The sequence below is a fragment of the Pelophylax lessonae genome, assembly GCF_965119305.1.
Source record: "Pelophylax lessonae genome assembly, chromosome: 1".
NCBI classification, from domain to species: Eukaryota; Metazoa; Chordata; class Amphibia; order Anura; family Ranidae; genus Pelophylax; species Pelophylax lessonae.
In genome coordinates, this window is record NC_138768.1 from 329,770,308 (window position 1) to 329,790,886 (window position 20,579).

General features: G+C 41.8%; 1 protein-coding gene across 4 annotated transcripts in view; it reads right to left on the minus strand.

The window, feature by feature from the left end:
- CARMIL3 (capping protein regulator and myosin 1 linker 3) overlaps positions 1-20,579 on the minus strand; it is a 166,169-nt gene that overhangs the window by 109,157 nt on the left and 36,433 nt on the right. For all 4 annotated transcript variants that reach the window (XM_082260241.1, XM_082260242.1, XM_082260243.1 and 1 more), the window contains exons 3-5: positions 15,723-15,773; positions 9,168-9,227; positions 3,790-3,908 (exon numbers count right to left, since the gene is read on the minus strand). In XM_082260241.1, the coding sequence (XP_082116367.1) occupies positions 3,790-3,908; positions 9,168-9,227; positions 15,723-15,773 (230 nt within the window). The remainder of the gene's footprint in view (positions 1-3,789; positions 3,909-9,167; positions 9,228-15,722; positions 15,774-20,579) is intronic.

The following is a 20,579-nucleotide window of genomic DNA, read 5'->3' on the forward strand; positions in this document are numbered from 1 at the left end:
GCAAAAGTTATTGCGTTTACTAACAAAGGGAAAGATTTCTGTCATTTTTGGTGTTTTTTTTTTTAACGCGTAATGGCGGCGATCTGCGATTTTTTTGTGGGACTGCGACATTGCGGCGGACAGATCGGACCCTTGACTGACATTTTTGACACTTTTGGGGGTACCAGTGACATTACTGCAGTAATCAGTGCTATATATATGCACTGTTACTGTAAAAATGACACTGGCAGGGAAGGGGTTAATTTTATTGGAGAGGGAGGGGTTAATGTATGCCTGGTGCTTACTGACGTGTAGGGGGGGAGGTGACTGAGTGAGTCATGGACAGATCGGATGTCCAGCTATGCTGAACACTCCGATCTGTCACTCCCTGTCACTATGGAGATCCGCCCGCTTGTGTTTACACAGGCGGGCGGATCTCCACACTAGATCCCCGGCGATCGGGGCAGAGCAGCGGCGATCGCCGCTGCTCCTCCCCTGGCCCGACTCCCGCTGTGAATGAAAACAGTACTACGTCGTCAGACGATAACGAGCCACTCTGCCGCAGTAATATTACTGTGGGCGGTGGTAAAGCGGTTAAAGTCCACCGGCCGTGAGCCCACATATATGCGTGCGGCCGGCGGGAAGAGGTTAAGATTTATTATTTATTTTATGTGAAAAATTAAATGCCCATAGTCTGGGCACAACCTCACTTTAAACATAACCTACTGTATCGAAAATATAAAAAAAATAGTTTTAATTTCAGCTATACCTTAAAGAATCCCTGTCAAGTCCCTAAATAAATGCAAACAGCACTCTCCAGTGGCACGAGTCTCCTAATCCCTCTGTTCCAGCATTACAGTGCCCACAAGACTCTTTTGCATTTGACGTTTCCAGGCGTGTCAGATGCCAGTACCCCCTGGACTTGGCAGTGATATAGCAGTTTGAGGGTGAAATTACAGCGCATGGTTGGGGGCACTCCTGCAAGTGTCAAAACCTGAAGAGTTTTAAGCAGTTGTAAAGTCAGAAGGTTTTTTATCCTAATACATTCGATGCATTAAGATAAAAAGCCTTCTGTGTGTAGCAGCCCCCCTAATACTTATCTGAGCCCCAGCTCTATACAGCGATGTCCGCGAGTGTCTCAGCCATTAGTTGCCACTGCTGTCAATCAAAGCCAGCTAGCCAATCAGGGAAGAGAGGGGCTGGGCCAGGTCAGGGCTCCGTGTCTGAATGGACACAGGGAGCTGTGACTCAGCTTGGGTGCCCTCATAGCAAGCTGCTTGCTGTGGGGGCACTGATCAGGAGGGAGGGACCAGGAGCACAGAAGAGGAGGATCCGGGCTGCTCTGTGCAAAACCACTTCACAGGGCAGGTAAGTATAATATGTTTGTTATTTTCATAGGGAAAAAATTTGACTTTACAATCATTTTTAGGACTTGTTGACATTTGTGATTGGGGTGATAAAAAAAAAAGACGTTGAGTTGCATTTTTTCCACCCCTCCAACCACTCCTGTCATGTTAAGGTTAGGGTTAGGCAGTAGTAACTTCCACCAGACGTGATCCACTCATTAAATGGAGCCACACCACAACTGCCTTGGTGCAGACTTTTGCTGCCTGGTGATGCCAGTGTATACAAGCCCATACACTTCCAGCACTGGAGTAGAGGAAGGTAGAAGACACAGGTCACCGCAGAGATTACTATATTACCTCTTCTAGTGCAGGGGAGTTTTTGCATTTTTTTAAAAATTCTTTATTGAAAGTGGTTGTTAACCTCAGACATGAAATATGAAAAAAGCATATCCCTCTATAGTGTGTACTTGCCCCGATTAGGAGCACTAAAGCCCCGTACACACGTACCGATTGTCGGCTGTAAATATTCGGCCGCCGACCGATTGGCCGATTGTAGGCTTGTTAGTATGATGCCGACAGCGACTTTTCGGCCGAACAGAATCGGGTGTGCAGGCATTAAAATTTTTGTTGGCCAACACCAGAACGGCCGATTGTTCACCAGTCAGTACAGAATCCGGCCGACAAACAGCCAATTAGCAAGACTGGGCATGCTCAGAGAAGAAAAAACACAAGGAAAGTTAACCATCACATGACATCACTTCTGCAGTCGGCTGTTGTTGGCCGACAAAATTCATGTCCAGTCTTTTGCAGTTTTCAGCCGACAGGACAGCACCGGACAAAAGACGGCCGATCGTTCGGCCGACATTCGGTACGTGTGTACGGGGCTTTAGTGTCATTTCTGTCTGTTGCCTCATTCCTCTGCCATTTGCATGACTTACTTCTGACACCCCATTTTCCTGACACCAAGAGAAAAAAGGTGACAGGGGAGGGAGCTCCAGCTGATTGACAGACTCAGCTCTGCTCCTGTGTGCTGTGTGTGGGGGGTGTGTCTCTTCCCTCCAATCAGCTCTCAAAGCTCTCCTCACTAAACTCTGCAGTGTGTAATTTCACCTTTCCGCCCCCTGTTTTCTGACAGCTCAGACAAGCTTTTTAAATTCTATACCAGGGATCCTCAAACTACGACCCTCCAGCTGTTGCTGAACTACACATCCCATGAGGCATTGTAAAACTCTGACGTTCGCAGACATGACTAGACATGATGGGAATTGTAGTTCCTGAACAACTGGAGGCCTATAGTTTGAAGACCCCTGATCTACACTTTAAACATGTAAAGAAGAAAATACTGCAGGTAAAACTTATGTAGGAAAATTTGTTTAATCTCTGTGTATAAGGCTCCTTTCACACACTCCGTCCGTTGGACGGAGTCCGTTTTTCTCAGCGGGGGATCGAGCCGCCGATCCCCCGCTGAGCAGCAGGAGGACAGCTGTGTCTCCGCGCTGTGTGCGGAGACACAGCTGACAGTTCCCCATGCATCTCTATGGGGGAAATCGGATGTCAACGGACCGTCAGTCCGTTCTCACCCGATCCCATCCGATCCGATCCGCTGGACGGATGGAAAATAGGGTTTCCATCCGTCCAGATTTGACGGATCGGATCGGGTCTCTGCTGACATCCGATGCCCCATAGGAATTCATGGGGGGACCGTTCAGATCCGCCAAAAAAACGGACAGGCGGATCAGAACGGTCCGCCTGTGTGAAAGGGGCCTAACAGTCGCAGTCATTTCACTGGGTTTACAACCACTTTAACATTTGAGTAGAAGAATACACAACTGACATAGTGACATATATTGTCAAACAGACAAATCTTTTATACTGAGTATACAGAGGTCTTGTCATCAGAGAACAGCAAATTATCACATATGTGGTATGGATAAGCAAATGTACTGGTGTGTTGGCATTTTTTAGGGAACTGACATGGTTTATTTTAGGAAGTCTTCTAGGAGATGCCGTGGATTCTAGCAACTGTTTGGAAACAAATGTAGTTATCTTTTTCACTGTATTAACTTTACATTCTGTATTGATTTGCTCTGTGAACATGTCAGTAAAAATATTTGGAACTAAAAAAAAAAAGATTAAGAATGTTACAGCCGATATATATGTAACATATACAGTATATATAAGAAGTGTACCAAAAGGACAATAAAATGAAAAGCAATTTAGAGGAGTTTAATAAGGCTGATGTGTTCCTGGCAGAGCATACTAGTCCTGTCTGAGGATCCTGCAGACAATTTCCTGAATCTGTTACTTCTTGTAGGCTAAGATAACTGTTAATAAAACCTTCCATACCACAGAGACCATCAGACTGCAATTAAAACATTCACGCACGACAGACGAGCTGAGAACTAATTAAGCTGCTGTGTGTCAAAAACAAAGAACGGGATTTTAATTCATAATAGGAACTCACACTGTATCTGGAGTAGGGAATATTTTGGACAGGGTCGCCTGAATGCCGGTAATGAGCTGGTCGGTATTCTGCGCACTCAGAGTCAGCTGGAAACTCCCTTTCTCTGTCTCAATAAGTATCTGCAAAAAAGGGGAAAATGCACCACCAAATCATTAAAAATATTAACCGAGTTCCAATGTCAGGACAGACTACTTTCAATGCAATCCAAAGGAAAAGTTCAACAATCTTATGACACAAATCTTTGATAGACAAATAGCTTGTTCATTCTTATATGTATCTTGTAGCATATACAGTTATACAGAGTACAGTAAACCCCCGCTCCATCGCGGTTCAGTTTTTGCGGTCCCGGTATATTGCATTTTTTTTTGTAATGTTATTTTACTATATAAATCATTAGAAATTAAATATTTTTGTGTTTTCCATAGCTCTTGCTATGTCTCTAAGTATCTTTTATGTGTTTAAATGAGTTTCTATTGTTTTAAAAGTGTGTTTAAAGACCTTAAAATGCTTTTACACGTACAGTGATGGTAAAATAAACATGCCTACAATGCATTTTAATAGGGTTTTTCTATTTCGCGGAATTTCACTTTTCGCGGCTGGGTCCGGAACGTAACCCCCGCAATGGAGGGGGGTTTACTGTATATGGGACCACTATGGAAGCACCTTCTACAGGGGTGCTGCTGATCGGTAATGAACTATACACCAGCACTGGGGTCCACCACCAAGTCACAATGCCACCTATATATACCGTATTTTCCGGCGTATAAGATGACTGGGCGTATAAGACGACCCCCCCATTACATGATCTACCGGTAATACTTATACTTAGGTTACCTTGGAGATATTATACTCGGCGTATAAGACCTCCCATTTTTGGGGGATTTTTTTGAGGTTCAAAAGTAGTCTTATACGCCAGAAAATACAGTACACTATATTGTCAAAAGTATTGGGACACCTGCCTTTACATGCATATGAACTTTAATGGCATCCCAGTATGAGTCCGTAGGGCTCAATATTGAGTTGACCCACCCTTTGCAGCTATAACAGCTTCAACTCTTTTGGTAAGGCTGTCCACAAGGTTTAGGAGAGTATCTATGGGAATGTTTGACCATTCTTCCAGAAGCGCATTTGTGAGGTCAGGCACTGATGTTGGATGAGAAGGCCTGGTTTGCAGTCTCCATTCTAATTCATTCCAAAGGTGTTCTATTGGGTTGAGGTCAGGCCAGTCAAGTTCCCCCACCCTAAACTCGCTCATTCATGTCTTTATAGACCTTGCTTTGCGCACTGGTCCAAATCATTTGGTGGAGGAGGGATTATGGTGTGGGGTTATTTTTCAAGGGTTGGGCTAGGTCCTTTAGTTCCAGTGAAGAAAACTCCTAAGGTGTCAGCATACCAAGACATTTTGGACAATTTCATGCTATTAACTATGTTGGGAACAGTTTGGGAATGGCCCCTTCCTGTTCCAACATGACTGCGCACCAGTGCCCAAATCATGGTCCATAAAGACATAGATAAGTGAGTTTGGGGTGGAGGAACTTGACTGGCCTGCACAGAGTCCTGACCTCAATCTGATAAAACACCTTTGGGATTAATTAGAGCAGATACTGCAAGCCAGGCCTTCTCCTGACCTCACAAATACGCTTCTGGAAGAATGGTCAAACATTCCCATAGACAATCCTAAACTTTGTGGACAGCCTTTCCAGAAGAGTTGAAGCTGTTATAGCTGCAAAAGGTGGTCCAACACAATATTGAACCCTACGGACTAAGACTGGGATGCCATTAAAGTTCATGTGCGTGTAAAGGCAGACGTCCCAATACTTCTGACAATATAGTGTATATGTTCTGTACTGTCAGTAAAAATATTTATTGAGGTTTTATACAGGGTACAGGTGTCAAAGCTCAGTAGAATACATTGAATAAGTATAGAAAGGCACTTTAGTAATGACAGTCTAAATACACATTTAAAAGAAGTATAAGGGCTCTTTCACACGGCCGTTCATTTTTTTTGTCTCCGCTCGGTCCTTTTTTTTTTTTTTCACGGAGCAGATTGTATCATCCGCTCCGTATGTCCGCATATCATCCCATCCGTTTGTGGATGATATACGGACATAATGTGTCTATGGGCATTGCGGATGTCAGCGTTTTCCGTTTTTTTTAACGGAGGAAAGATAGGGTTCTGTTCCGTTCCAAAAAAACGGAACAGAACTGAAAGGAAGAAAATCGGATGTCAGCGGATGGTCATCCGCAATGCCATTGACATATATTATGTCCGTAAATCAAAAAAATAGGATGATTTGCGGACATACGGAGCACCCGTGTGAAAGGGCCCTATGTATGAATATATGAAGTATGGGAATACTTTTTGTTTTTAATCATATAATCATACGTACCTCGGCAGCATCAGTTCCCCGTTGGCTCTAACACTGAAAACTGAGTGATCAAACACCACAGATCGCTCAGTTCTCACAGCTCCCCGAGCAGAGAGCTACTTACTGCCAGTCAGCAACTCTCTGCTCTGCCCCCTCAAGGCTCACTGGAGCGTGGGGCTGTGGAGGGGGTGGGAGCAGCCGGCATAGATGGCTGAGCTGGGTGCCAGTCCAGACATGTGGGCCGATCCCAACCATATGGTCGCGATCTTGCCTGAGCCTGGACTAACTCTGTGACAACCAGACTTGTATAAAGTACTCGAAATTTCTACTTGAGTAAAAGTACAAGTGCTCGATCAAAAAGTTACTTGAGTAGAAGTGGAAGTGTTCGCAGAAAAAGTTACTTAAGTAGAAGTACTAAAGTATTCAACATTTTTTTTACTTAAGTATTGCAAGTAGTTTTTTCAAAAAATTTGCTACTTAAGTACTAAAAGTAAAAAGTACCAGTAGTTTTGAAAAAAAATTTCTACTCAAGTACTGAAAGTAGAAGTACAAGTACTGTGTTATGTAGTTATTAAAGAAAGAAGTCAAAAGTTTGAACATCATATTGTTTTTTATTATTTCAAATGATTTATTCAAATGATTAACCTGTGTTTGTTAGTAGTTTCTTGATGCACTTTAAGCGCTGTAGCACCATTTATTTGTTTGTTTCATATTTTCTTTTTATTGGAAAGATTTGGTATAGCAGCTTTTATTATACACAGCCTTTATTTTCGTATGCGCTGATTTACAAATGACATTATACACATTTTTTTGAGCTTTATGCAACCTGCCATCTACTGTTCTGGCAGTGGTAATTTTTTTAAAAGTAACGAGTAACTATGCAGCACAAAAAAAAAATACTTGAGTAGAAGTATCGAAATCATCTAAAAAATGTAGTGAAGTAAAAGTAGAAGTAGGAGAAAAAAATTATACTCTAGGAAAGTACAGATACCGCATTTCGGTACTTAAGTACAGTACTTAAGTAGTTCTACTTCGTTACTATACATCTCTGGTGACAACAGCTGCTCACAGTCACAAGAGACAGTCACAAGTCGTAGGAGTACAGAACAGACTGCACTCCTGTGATACACAGGGGAAGTACAGTCAAACTAGATTTGGCTGTACCGCTCCTTGAAGTATTTACATTAGTACAGCCCACACAACATTTTAGGTAAATACCACCCCAGAGGAGCAGAGTGGGAGGGGATGAGAAGGGAGGAGGCAGGGATGAAGAGGGGGGGGGGGGTTGAAGGGAAGGAATGAAGGGGGAGGGGAAGGAGGGGAAAGTTGCCAGCAATCAAGACCGCACACAGGTCATTATGAAAAAAAACATACCACAGGTTGGGCCATAACCACCAAGAATGTTGGTAATATGCAGATATTGGTTGTAATCAGATGGTAATTCCTTCAGCATGTATCCAGTTGGACCAGATTTAATCAAACTTTCTTGGGTAGTTGCGACTGGTACATGTCAACTTATAGATTGGAAGGACCTCATTAACTGCTGATGTTCTGTATTTATTGACATGGGTTGAAGTACACGGTGTAGGTCAGCTTTTCTTAACCTTCTTAGCTTAGAGGAACCCTTAAAATCATTTGTTGGAGAACCCCTGCTAAAACCAATTCAGTGTTGTTGTCAGTGGGGAAAATGTCCCTTAGGTTGCTGGTCAATGGGAAGAAGCTGTGGTCAGAATGCTACTCTTAGAGATAGCTAAAAAGACCACTGGTGTCATGCCACTGACTCTGCCAAGGAACTATGCAACCAACATAAAAATGTGAGCCCAATCAGCCACAGCTCAAGGAACCCCTCGCAACCTCTGGAGCAACTTTGGTTCAGATTAGGTGGGTTTAGATATTTAACCGCTTGCCGACCGCCGCAAGTAGATTTACTGCGGCGGTCAGCCCCTGCCAGGCAGAGTGACATTAATTAACGTCACTAGCCTGGGAGGGTCTGGGGAGCGAGCGCGCGCCGCTGGAGGCGCGCTCCTGCTCCCGCGCGGTCACGGGCCCCCCCGCGCATGTGACCGGCGGACCCGATGTCCGCCGCTCACTCGGCGATCGTCGGGGGAGAGGGAGAAAGTCAGGCAGCTTGTGTAAACAAGCTGCCTGTCATTCTCCTCGGTGTTAAAACACTGATCAGACAGATCTACTATGTAGATCCGTTGATCAGTGTCCTTTCACCTCAAGCCACAGCCAATCACAGTAGAAAGCACGCCCCTAGGGACACACACAGCCCCTCCCTCCCAAATAAAGTTAACCCCTTCACTACCAGTGTATTTTTACAGTAACAGTGCATATATATAGCACTGATTACTGTAGAAATGTCACTGGTAACCCCAAAAGTGTCAAAAATTTCAGTCAAGGGTCCGATCTGTCCGCCGCAATGTCGCAGTACCGCAAAAAAAATTGCAGATCGCCGCCATTACGCGTTAAAAAAAAAAACAACAAAAATGACAAAAATCTTTCCCTTTGTTAGTAAACGCCATAACTTTTGCGCAAACCAATCAAAATACGCTTTTTGCGATTTTTTTTACCAAACATAGGTAGCATAAAACAAATTGGCCGAAAATGTTAAAAAATTTTGATTTTTACATTTTTTTTGGGGAAATTTCATATAAAAAAATGTGAAAAATATTGCTATTTTTGCAAAATTGACGCTCTTTTTTTGTTTATAGCGCGTGATCAAAAAATCGCACAGGTGATCAAATACCACCAAAAGAAAGCTCTGTTTGTGGGAAAAAAAGGACGTCAAATTCGTTTAGGTACAGCGTCGCACGACCGCGCAATTGTCCGTTAAAGTCACGCAGTGCCGAATCGCAAAATACCCCCTGGTCGTTTAGCAGGAAAATCCTCCGGGGCTTAAGTGGTTAAAGCAATCAGATTGACTTCATATAATGGATTTGGTGGCATAATATTCTTTGATGCATTTTATCAATTGCAATCATTTAATATGTGAGAAATATTTATTACCTGGCTTAGACTGACTGCTGTGAGAGATCGGATTTCCAGCACGCTGAAAGAACTTTCGATCTAAAGAGAATACCATAAACATCAAGGTAAGTATCATAAGGGAACACTGGGTGATGAAAGGTCACAAAAATGAGCAAATATGGTAAAACAGATGGAAGGAATATAAGGAAGAACAGGCACAACAGGAAATAAGAGTAGAGTAAAAGCATTCCAAGAATACTTCAATATTACTTGATAATTTATTTAAATAGGTAAAAAGCAACCCATAGCAATCTGTAACAATAACTTATGGTTCTCGTAAATGATTTATCGCTATGTATTAATACATTTCAATAATTTTTAACTCCCTTTAGTGAATGACAATACTACCTGATTCATCAAAGGGAAAACATTCCCAACTTTAACTAAATCCTTATAAAGAATACTTAGTTTTGTAGATCACTGTAAGGGTTCGTTTACACTTCTGAAGAGTGATCTGCAGTGAATTGGTTTTTCAGAGGGCATTTGACAGGTGTGCCTGAGTCACCCCCTCCACGCCTGTTTTAACCCCTAAAAATGCATACCACCAAACCAGTTGAATGGGTTTTGTCCGCTGCCTTTACAGCATAAGGGGGAGCAGTTGGAGGGGCGATAAAAATGCAGCTCAGCCATGTGGTTTTACTGCCCCCAGACAGCCAGTAAAAATAAATCCTATTATTGTTGTGTTAAAATCTGTTTTCCCTTATGTAGTGCATGTTTTCTCTCCTGTGAGCACATCCTGTAAGCACATCGGGTGGATCTACTAAAGATAAATAGGCTGTTTTCTTTGCATTAAATTTTCCCTTAGCTTAGTGAATGTGGGGACACTTCACGTTGCAAAGAATACCCAATTACATGCAAAGAAACTAAAAAAAAAAAACATTTTGGCTTGGACCCAAATGGATGATGCAAGTCAGCAGGGCTTCACCTCATTCTCTAGGATAAGGAAACATTTTGTTGCAAAGAGAAGAGCATATTTACTTTTAGTAAATCAATCCCATTGCAACAAGTTGTGAACTCTCCAGAAGCAGTCACAGAATATCACAGTTTACTCACGGCCAGCCCTACCATGGGTTCTACTGGGTCCATTGGACGAGGCAGAACTTGGAGAGGGGCAGCAAATTGACTCCCAAGATTTTTTTTTCCAGCAGTTTTGTGTGTCATCAGTTTGTGGCACATTACGGGAGGCACTTTCCCCATCCCATACTGCCACCCATAGCAGAAACTGATGAGTATGGGGAGGCGGAGCGTCTCCTCTGGGGAGGTATGGAAGAAGATAACAGTATATACATATATACAATATTTTTAAAATGTTATATTTATATAAAATACTGGATGTGTTGGCAGTTTGGTGGGCGTGATTTTATTTTTTGGGGCATTTCATTCTTGGACCCAGGCAGCACAATGTCTTGGGCCAGCCCTGGTTTTACTGCAGTGACAGTGACTGCAGTGAAGGGCAGTGCATTGTGCATTGCAACAACTACTTGCAGTCCAGCTCCAGAGTGTGCAGGAAAGGGTGACCTTTCCCCAGGGGAAATGAGTAAGGCATGTCATAGACGGCGTCATTTTATTTCCTGCAACCACGGGTTGTAGGAAAGAAAATTGCTTGACTCCCCCATCAACACAGTCCAAAAGACCAAAAAACAGAAGTGTGGGATCCACATTGGAATTAAAGCAATCATTTATTAACAAAGGAACATAGCACACTTACAGTTAAAATTCTCATAGATCAGCATGGGAAGCAGGGAGCACTAGAAGGGAACCATAGCAAAGTTGTACTGCAGTAGCAGCAGCTCCCAATCTCATGGTGGCATTACAGAGACCCGATCTGACAGCTATCAATAGTCCTCCAATAGATGCTGTCTTATGAGCTGCAATGGATCATCCAGGATCCCCTTCTGGAAGATGCAGGATCTTTCTATTCTGTTAATTTGGGTTTTCATTTTTGGCTCAACTGGATTTTATGGATAATAAAAACTGGGACTTGTAGGCTCCGTTCACATCTAGGCGTTTTGGGGCGTTTTTGGGGAGTTTTTCTGCTCTAGGATCAGCTCTCAAAACGCCCAACAAGACAAATCCTATTCATTTCAATGGCCCCTGTTCACATCTGAGCGTTTTGACGCTGTAAGCAAAACGCCCAACGCTCAAAAAAGTACATGAGCTTCTTTTTGGGCAGATTACAGGCGTTTTCCATTGGTTTCTATTCAATCTAAAAACGCCTGCACAAAAAACGCCTGTAAAAACGCCTGTAAATCGCTGTAAAAATCGCTGTAAAATCGCGGTAAAAATCACAGTAAAATCTCTGTAAAAAACGCGCGAAAACGCTACGCTCAGGTGTGAATGTAGCCGTAGAGCACTATGGTTGTGCTATGGTTGTTTGTGTTTTTTTTTTTTTTCCATCAACATGGTGAGTATTGATGGTGGAATCCCTCTTGTGGAGGTACTGTGTTCTCCTTGCAGGGGGTGGGGACGGGAGGAGGGGGGGGGCAGTCCCTGCTAGCAGAAAACAGCGATTACCAAATAAACAAGTAAATTTTCCTTTAAATGTGCATAAGTAATTATAATCTCTTGTGATATTAATAAAGCATATACAATACCACGCTTCCTTGGTGTCTCAATGGTGTACTACACAAAGTGTGTATAATAATACACTAATCAAATCCAAACCATAATATACAAAATATTAAAATGAAAATGAAAAAAATGAACAAGAATAAAGTGCAACTTCACTGCATCTGAGCACCATAAATCAAAAATGCAGTTTAATTCATTTTTAATATTCAATGCAAACTCACCCAATCTATCTATGTGTCCATTTTTTATTTTGCTAAGAAATCATGTTGAAAAACACCCCATAGCATTTTTGGCTGTTGCTATCTTGAGTAAGGGCTGATGATTTATGTAGCATTTACTTCCTGGAATCCATAAGCCCTTAGCTCAGGCATACAGGCAGGAGGGTTTGCTTAGTTAAGAAAACCCTCCATCCCTCCTGAAGACTCCTGGGATGAATGACATCATTTGCCTAGGCATTGAAACCAGGAAGTAACTGAAGAAATGTAAAAAAAAAAGTTTAAAACAAGTAAATATGATATACTTTCCTATCTATTTACCAATGCTAGAGAGTGAAGTTCTGCTTTAATGTGCAACTTTAAATCCAAATTGTGATAAAGTTCATAATACACTTGTATGATCCACACTTTGTGCCGATTTCTGAAAAATTATATTCAGTGACTCCCACCACCGTTCAAAATTGCGCTCACCTTCACAATTGACCTGTTATGGCCAGGTCAAATCACGCTTTATCCACTCTGGGGTACAAGAAACAGACTCCTCTGTACTCCTCCTCTAATGCACTCTTAGATGTCATCATGCTTTGGGTGGAGCCGGGTGACATTGCCGAAACCGGAAGTGACGCAGGTGCCTCTGAGCCCCGTTGTCATTACTAGCAGTTTGTTTTTAAATTCAATGTAAGTGCTTAAAAGTTTGAATAAATGCCTTAATACTACTTACTACACTAAGATAATGCATTCTATTGCATGAGTTTATATGCAGTGGCAGGATCGCGGATTTAAAGGGTCATACACCCGAAGGTGTGAAGTAGCCCAGGACATCTAAGAGTGCATTGGAGGAGGAATACAGAGGAACCTGTTTCTTGTACCCCAGAGTGGGGAAAGCGTGATTTGACCTGGGCATGACAGGTCAAATGTGGAGGTGAGCACAATTTTGAATGGTGGTGGGAGTCACTAACTATCATTTTTCATAAATCGGCACAAAGTATGGATCATCTTCTATAAGTATATTATGAACTATATAACAATTTGGATTGAGAACGACACTTGAAGAGTTGCACATTAATCTTGTTCATTTTTTTTGCATTTTTTTTTTATTTTAACATTTTGTATAATATGGTTTGCGTTTTTGGTTTATGGTGCTCAGATGCAGTGAGATTCCACTTTAATCTTGTTCATTTTTTTTTTTTCATTTTAATATTTGTATATTACGTTTTGGATGTGATTAGTGTATTATTATACATACATTGTGTACTATTGGGACACCAAGGAAGTTTTGGATTGTATTTTCTTTATTTCTATCACAAGAGGTTATAATTACTTATGCACATTTAAAGGGATAGGCGCAGCAACATTTACTTGTTTATTTGGTGATTAGCATTGTGGGAACACAATTTTGTTGCCTGCAGCCATCCATTGGATCTGTAGTACTACACAAGAATACATTATCACACAGGTATCATTAGGTAGCGCGGGATAACACACTCCCTCTTTAGAACACAGTGATTATTTCTAACGGCAATTATTTTAGTTTAGGTGTCACATAGTGCCAGTTCATTTATGTCTCTGCAAAGCACCGTGATGCGTTATGCTGCTGTGCGGTGACATGTGGTGCCAACCAGTGCGCTGCGGAAAAATGCAGGCATGCTGTATTTCTCCGCACTGCACTGCACATCACACCAGCATTGTGGATGGAATGAGGAGCATAGAAAGCAATTGTTTCCTATTTGCCCCAGAAGTAATTGTCCGCACAGTGTAAACGGGCTCTTAGGATACATTTTGTTGGTAAGATCACCAGTGATGAATAATTGAAACCAGAAGGAATAAAGCAAATTTAACTTTAAAAACTACAAGAACACATGCAACATATAAATGCTAGGGTTTAGATACCATTTAATAACATGTGGGCATCTGAGCTGAAATCTTCTCCTAAAAATTGTAACGTCTAATTTACAACAATTTCTCAATGTGGGATTAAGGTGTGAGCATAACTTTAGCTCTTTATCTAATAAAGCAAAGCTGGGTCCCTCCTTTTGAAGCACCTGACTGGTGTTATAGGGCAAATACATAAGCTGACGTTAATATAGCAGGTATCCCTTATTCTTGCAGTCCCCTATCGGGATACCAATCTACAGGTGCATCTCATAAAATGATAATATCAAAAAGTTAATTTATTTCAGTAATTAAATTCTAAAAGTGAAACTCGTATATTTTATATAGATATATGGCACTGTTGAGGTGTTATGGAAGCCCAGGTTGCTTTGACAGCGGCCTTCAGCTTGTCTGCATTGTTGGGTCTGGTGTCTCTCATTTTCCTCTTGACAATACCCCACAGATTCTCTATGGGGTTTAGGTCAGGTGAGTTTGATGGCCAATCAAGCAAAGTGATACCATGATCATTAAACCAGGTATTGGTACTTTTGGCAGTGTGAGCAGGTGCCAAGTCCTGCCTGAAAATGAAATCAGCATCTCCGTAGAGCTAGTCAGCAGAGGGAAGCATGAAGTGCTGGTAGAGGGCTGCGCTGACTTTGGACTTGATAAAACACAGTGGACCAACATCAGCACATGACATGGCTCCCCAAATCATCACTGACTGTGGAAACTTCACACTGGACCTCCTGCAACTTGGATTCTGTGCCTCTCCACTCTTCCTCCAGACACTGGGACCTTGATTTCCAAATGAAATGCAACATTTTCCACAGTCAGTGATGATTTGGAGAGCCATGTCATGTGCTGGTGTTGATCCACTGTGTTTTATCAAGTCCAAGTCAGGGCAGCCCTCTACCAGGAAATTCTAGAGCACTTCATGCTTCCCTCTGTTGACCAGCTTCATGGAGATGCTGATTTCATTTTCCAGCAGGACTTGGCACCTGCCCACACTGCCAAAAGTACCAATACCTGGTTTAATGATCATGGTATCTCTGTGCTTGATTGGACAGCAAACTCGCCTGACCTTAACCCCATAGAGAATCTGTGGGGTATTGTCAAGAGGAAGATGAGAGACACCAGACCCAACAATGCAGATGAGCTTAAAGCCACTATCAAAGCTTCCATAACACCTCAGCAGTGCCACAAGCTGATCGCCTCCATGCCACACTGCATTGATGCAGCAATTCATGCAAAAGGAGTCCCAAATAAGTACTGAGTGGAATACTATACTGTACATGGACATACTTTTCAGAAAGCCAACATTTCTGTATTAAAAATCCTTTTTTTTATTGGTCTTATGTAATATTCTAATTTTCTGAGAAAATTAAGCTATAATCATCAAAATAAAAAGAAATGCTTAAAATATATCACTCTGTGTGTTACGCACCTTTATAAAATATACGAGTTTCACTTTTTGAATTGAATTACTGAAATAAATTAACTTTTTGATGATATTTTAATTTTTTTGAGATGCACCTGTATATGCTTAGTATGCTGGACTGGTATTAGTTTGGCGGCTAGCATATATATATTTTTAATTACAGAAAGAATTATAAAAAAAACAATCCAGTAGAAAAACACAGTCAGCAGTGGACAGCTCAGCATATACAATTTCTTATAGTCTTGCATATAAATGTTCCGGTTACAATTATTGCTAATAACCACATGGGAATTTTCCTTTACCAGATTTTAAAGGACCAGCCTTTTTCAACATGCAAAAAAGAACAATTACAAGCAACAAAATTGCTTAGTTTCCAGAAATCAAATGCATCAATGCCAAAATGTATAAAATAAATCATCAAGTATTGTGCATACTGACCTTTGCTGGTAATTTGATGTAAAAAATATAGAATCTCCAGCATGTTGTTACCTGCAGAGAAACACAGCTAAGTGTAAATTAATATAAATAAGCACGCATGCATTTCTACTAATGAACCAGTTACAGAATATAACTTATTGTTCATGAATCTCCTGCACGGAAACAGGTACCAAAAACACGAGTTGCCATGGCAGCATTCATCCTCTATTTCGGAAAGCCTTTTAATTGTCTAACATTTTAGAAAAAAAAAAGACAAAAAAAAAAGCTGAGCCTATAAATAACCGTGCGCACGGTTTATCATCGTGAACAGGAGGATTCTGACAAGGTTTTTCAAAAGAATAGCAAACCACACCATTAGACACACAGAACCATATGCTAAGCATAATAGTATGCTTTACCACAAACTAAGCAAGCCAACAGAACCTGCCTTCAGTCTACTCCATTTCAAATCTACTATTTTTGCAAACTGTGAACAAAATGATGGGCTCTTCATACATGCAGTGGTCAAATGTATGATCATTCAGGGAACTAACAATTAAACTTCCAGACAATCCCTCATCACTCAACAGGCATATCGATCATTCACTGCATGTTGGGTGGTCCCATTACTTTAGGAAGCCCATGTCATTTTATCTCTTTTTTGTTAGCTAGGATTAACAGGGATCACACTGACAAATTGTTATGGACTAGCAAAATGAGTGTCTATTTCTGGTTCTAGGGCCCTTTCTGACCATTCTGGTATTCTATCCCAGGCTGCCTGCAACTATAGTTACACGATCACTACCATTATTTTCTTTTAGTGCAGCAAAGGTATAATTTTTGCTCACCTCTTCACATATATCCCTGTAGACCTTTATGTTCCTTTAATAGTTTTACAAACACCCATGCCACTATTTCCATACCCATGCTTACATTGTCTTTCCTGCGCTACACTCCTCCCAAAAGCAGTACATATCTCAGTCTCCACCTCTGGTGTGCACCCTACAATATTGTCTATCCATAATTTGTCCATTGTCCTCTACACTCCACCCATGTTCAAACCCTACCTCTTGTATGCTTCTCACACTGTTGTCTGTGCCTAACCATTTCTAGATCGTTCTCCCTTCTTCACACCTCAATGTATGTGCCCCAAACTGTCCTCTGTCCACACTCACTTCTAATTTGTCTAGCCTACTTTACATTTCTACCAAATGCATATGACAAGTTCAAATCCTGCCTTTTGTATGGGACACATCCATCCATACCCACTCCTATGTTGCCTACACTTTTTAAAGGCAAATGTTAGATCTCAATCCCTATCTTTTTGCGCGCTAACCACGAGGAAAGGAAAGTAAAGCTGGCCATACACGTAGATTTTTGAATGAAGATTCAAGCGAACATTTGTACAACAATTCTCATTACACTAAATGACTTGATGAATGCCATTTGGCAGTACTTTAAAATTTCATTTGCTTTAAGAAATGGATTTTGGAACAAATGGACTTTCCCAATGAAAGCACATACACTGATAGAAATGTGTTATTTAAAAAAAAAAAACTTTAAATCCTGCGACTTTTAATTTTCTGGTCACTTTAATAAAAAAAAAAAAACAAAAAAAACACTGAATTCATCCAACTAACAATTAGAAAATTGAATAAAAGTTCTTAAAATGAAAAATTTCAAACAAAATTACTATTATACTAGTAGAAGCCGCTTTAATAACTGCTTTTAGGATGACAAATTACCACAAATTGCATAGAACGCCTGCCCACAGTATATGCCACAATGTAACCAATTGTACATGAAAACCATACAAATCTCAAAATCCACAACAGATCAGAAGTACAAAAATGTTATCAATATAAAAAGTTATATCACAGTTTTGCCGAATGAAGAGAGGAGCACTCCTATTTATATTGAAAAACAAGACAAACAAAGTATAGTGTAGTAATGCCTTTAACCAAAGATACTGTCATGTACCTGGAGATGGAGCCTGACGTGGAGAGGAAGGCGATCTCTTACACCTCCGGCCTGGTACCCCTGATAAGGTAAACAGGAGGCACGGATGCCTGTAGTGGCACGAGTTCAGATTATGAAGGCTGCAGAAGTGAGGTCTGTGCGTACTTGGATGCAGGCTGGATCGTGACGTGCAGGGCAGCAGGTACTTGACAGGCTGGCTGGTGGCACACAGCAGGTACTTGGCAGACTGGCTGATCACAGGAAGCTTAGCAGGCTGGCAGGTCACAGGCAGCAGGCACTTGGCAGGCTGGCAGGTAGCAAACAGCAGATATAAGGATGGCTGGACACACAGCAGGGTCAGGCAAGCCTGGTCGATAACTAGCAGGCATGTCAGAATCAGAGCAGTAGGCAGCAGAGTAGTCAGGCTCAGGTTGGAGCTGGCAACAGCAAACAGGCAGACAGAGGGATCAAGCAGAGACATGGTCGAAGAGCAAGCCAAGGGGTCGGTTCAGGCAGAGTAAAAGCGTGGTCAGATGGATCAGGACGGCAACAGAGTTTAAACACCAGGAACAGGTAGCAGAATGCTGTAGACCATAAGGCAAGGTCCTAGTGCAGCAGAGGTGTTTATAGCCCACTTGGTGGAACTTAGTGGCAGACGTGAACGCCGGTGCACACATGCATTTGCGTATGCACGCACACACGCACGCATGTTCACGAGCCATGTGAACAGGAATTCTCTGTCCATGGGTTTGGCTAATAGGTTTTCTCCGTCTGGATTTGGCTAACAGACCTTCTCCCTCTACACACAACTATGTGCCTAGGCTTATTTCTTCTTCCCTAAAACTGCCCCCCCCCCCCTTACGGGCAGCCTCCGGATTTTCCAGGGAAAGAGTACATTTTCCAGGGTACCTGTAGCAGAAAGCCTGAATAAGTTCCTGGGCGTGAACATTCGATTCTGGTTCCCACGAGTTTTTTTCAGGTCCGTAGCCCTTCCATTTGATCAGATATTGGAGCTGATTCCTCCTTTTCCTACAGTCTAAAATGGCCTCTACCTCATATTCCTCTTTGCCATTAACCTCCCTGGCGGTGCGATTGTTTCCAATTTTAGGTGCTGAAAGCGGTACAATTATTTTGCTAGTAATTCTTAAGGACGAGCAGCCCAAACCAACTATTTACATATGATTTCTTTTTTTACTGTGCGTTCTTCTTTGTAACATCTCGGGTTTGATAAAGTTTGAAACACAAAATCCTTTATTATAATATAATAAATAACTATAAATAAGTTAAAGTATATATATATATATATATATATATATATATACACAGTATGTGTGTGTATACATATATATATATATAGATACACGTGTATATCTATATATCTATATAGATATACGTGTATATATATATATATATATATATATATATATATATATATATATAGTACAGTAAAACTGCAGGAAAGGGCACTGGGGGGCAAACTAATGTCAATTTATTTTATTTTGTAATGTAATCCAATAGGATTACAATATATCAGTGTGTTTCTGTGTTTTACTTTTCAAATTTGCCGCCTGTTCCAACCCCCTGCGAGCGTCACGTCGCAGGAGACGGAAGCCGGGGCTCACAGCATCGGGCGGAAGATCCGGCCACGGTATGCTGCAGTGACACATCGCGGAATGCCAGGGACAAGGTAAGTAACCTCTACCTGGATCCAGCGATGCTCCCTAGTGGTACCCCGAGTGTGGCTCGGGGTTACCGCTAATGGCACTGAAATTCCACCCCGAGCCACACTCGGGAATACCGCCAGGGAGGTTAATGACCACTGGTTCAGGAGGACCTGACTTCTGTTCTGGAAAGGGATTAGAAACTGTGAGTTTTAATAGAGACACATGGAACACAGAATTAATCTTCAATAAGTCTGGCAATAGAAGTTCATAGGAAACATTATTTATCTTCTTCTTTAGTGGAAAAGGCCCCACAAATTTGGGACCAAGCTTTTTTCCCGTCAGAGCACCCGTCAGATGTTGGTAGTTCTACAACAAAATCCATTGATATTATCTTCCAGGGTCTATCAGGGACTGGAAGGGACCTAAGTAAACCCCAGCTCTTATTTCTGCTACTCTTGTTATGAATAAATATGGTGCAAAAACTCACGTATTCCCTACAATTATTGTCCAAATTAGGCCAGAACAGGCACTGTAACAGATCCATGGTCTTATGAACTCCGAAATGTCCTGCCAAGGGATGATCGTGGCATAGTCCCAGAACTGCTACTCAGACACTCTGGTACAAATATCTTATCCGCAGACCACAGTAAGCCTTCTCTTGCAACTAGCGTTGTCCCAGGTGGAAAGGTAACCCCCAATGAGGTCTGCTTGATTTGTGAAAAGAGATTCGTTTGCAGCAACAAAAAGTTCCCTGCATATAATATAGTATCCGAAGTAGGTGGATCTGTGGAGAAATTCTTCCAAATGGGATTTCAGCCCCAGGCAGCAACTCAAATGGGCAGTCGTAGGATCTGTGAGGCAGAAGTGTGTCAGCTCCGTGTTTGCTAAATACATCCAAGAAGTCATGGTAAACTGTTGGGACAACTTGGTGTAATTCAACATCAGAGTCCATGCGTAGTAAGGGCAAAGGTGGAGCTGAAGGTCCTGGGAGGCACTGTTCATGACAGTATGACGATTAAAAGTCCCCTTTGCCAGTCACCCAGCCGATACTGAGGTTATGTGCCTGTAGCCAGGGTATGCCCAAAATGACTGGAAACAGAGGGGATGAAATAGCGTCCAGACATAGCAGTTCCTTGTGACCAGATGGTGAGGTCAAGACTAGCAAAGGTATAGTCTCTTGAGTGACTGCTCCAGATTTTATGCTGGAACCATCGGCCATATACACAGAAAGTCCCTGGGCCTTGGCCTGCAAAGT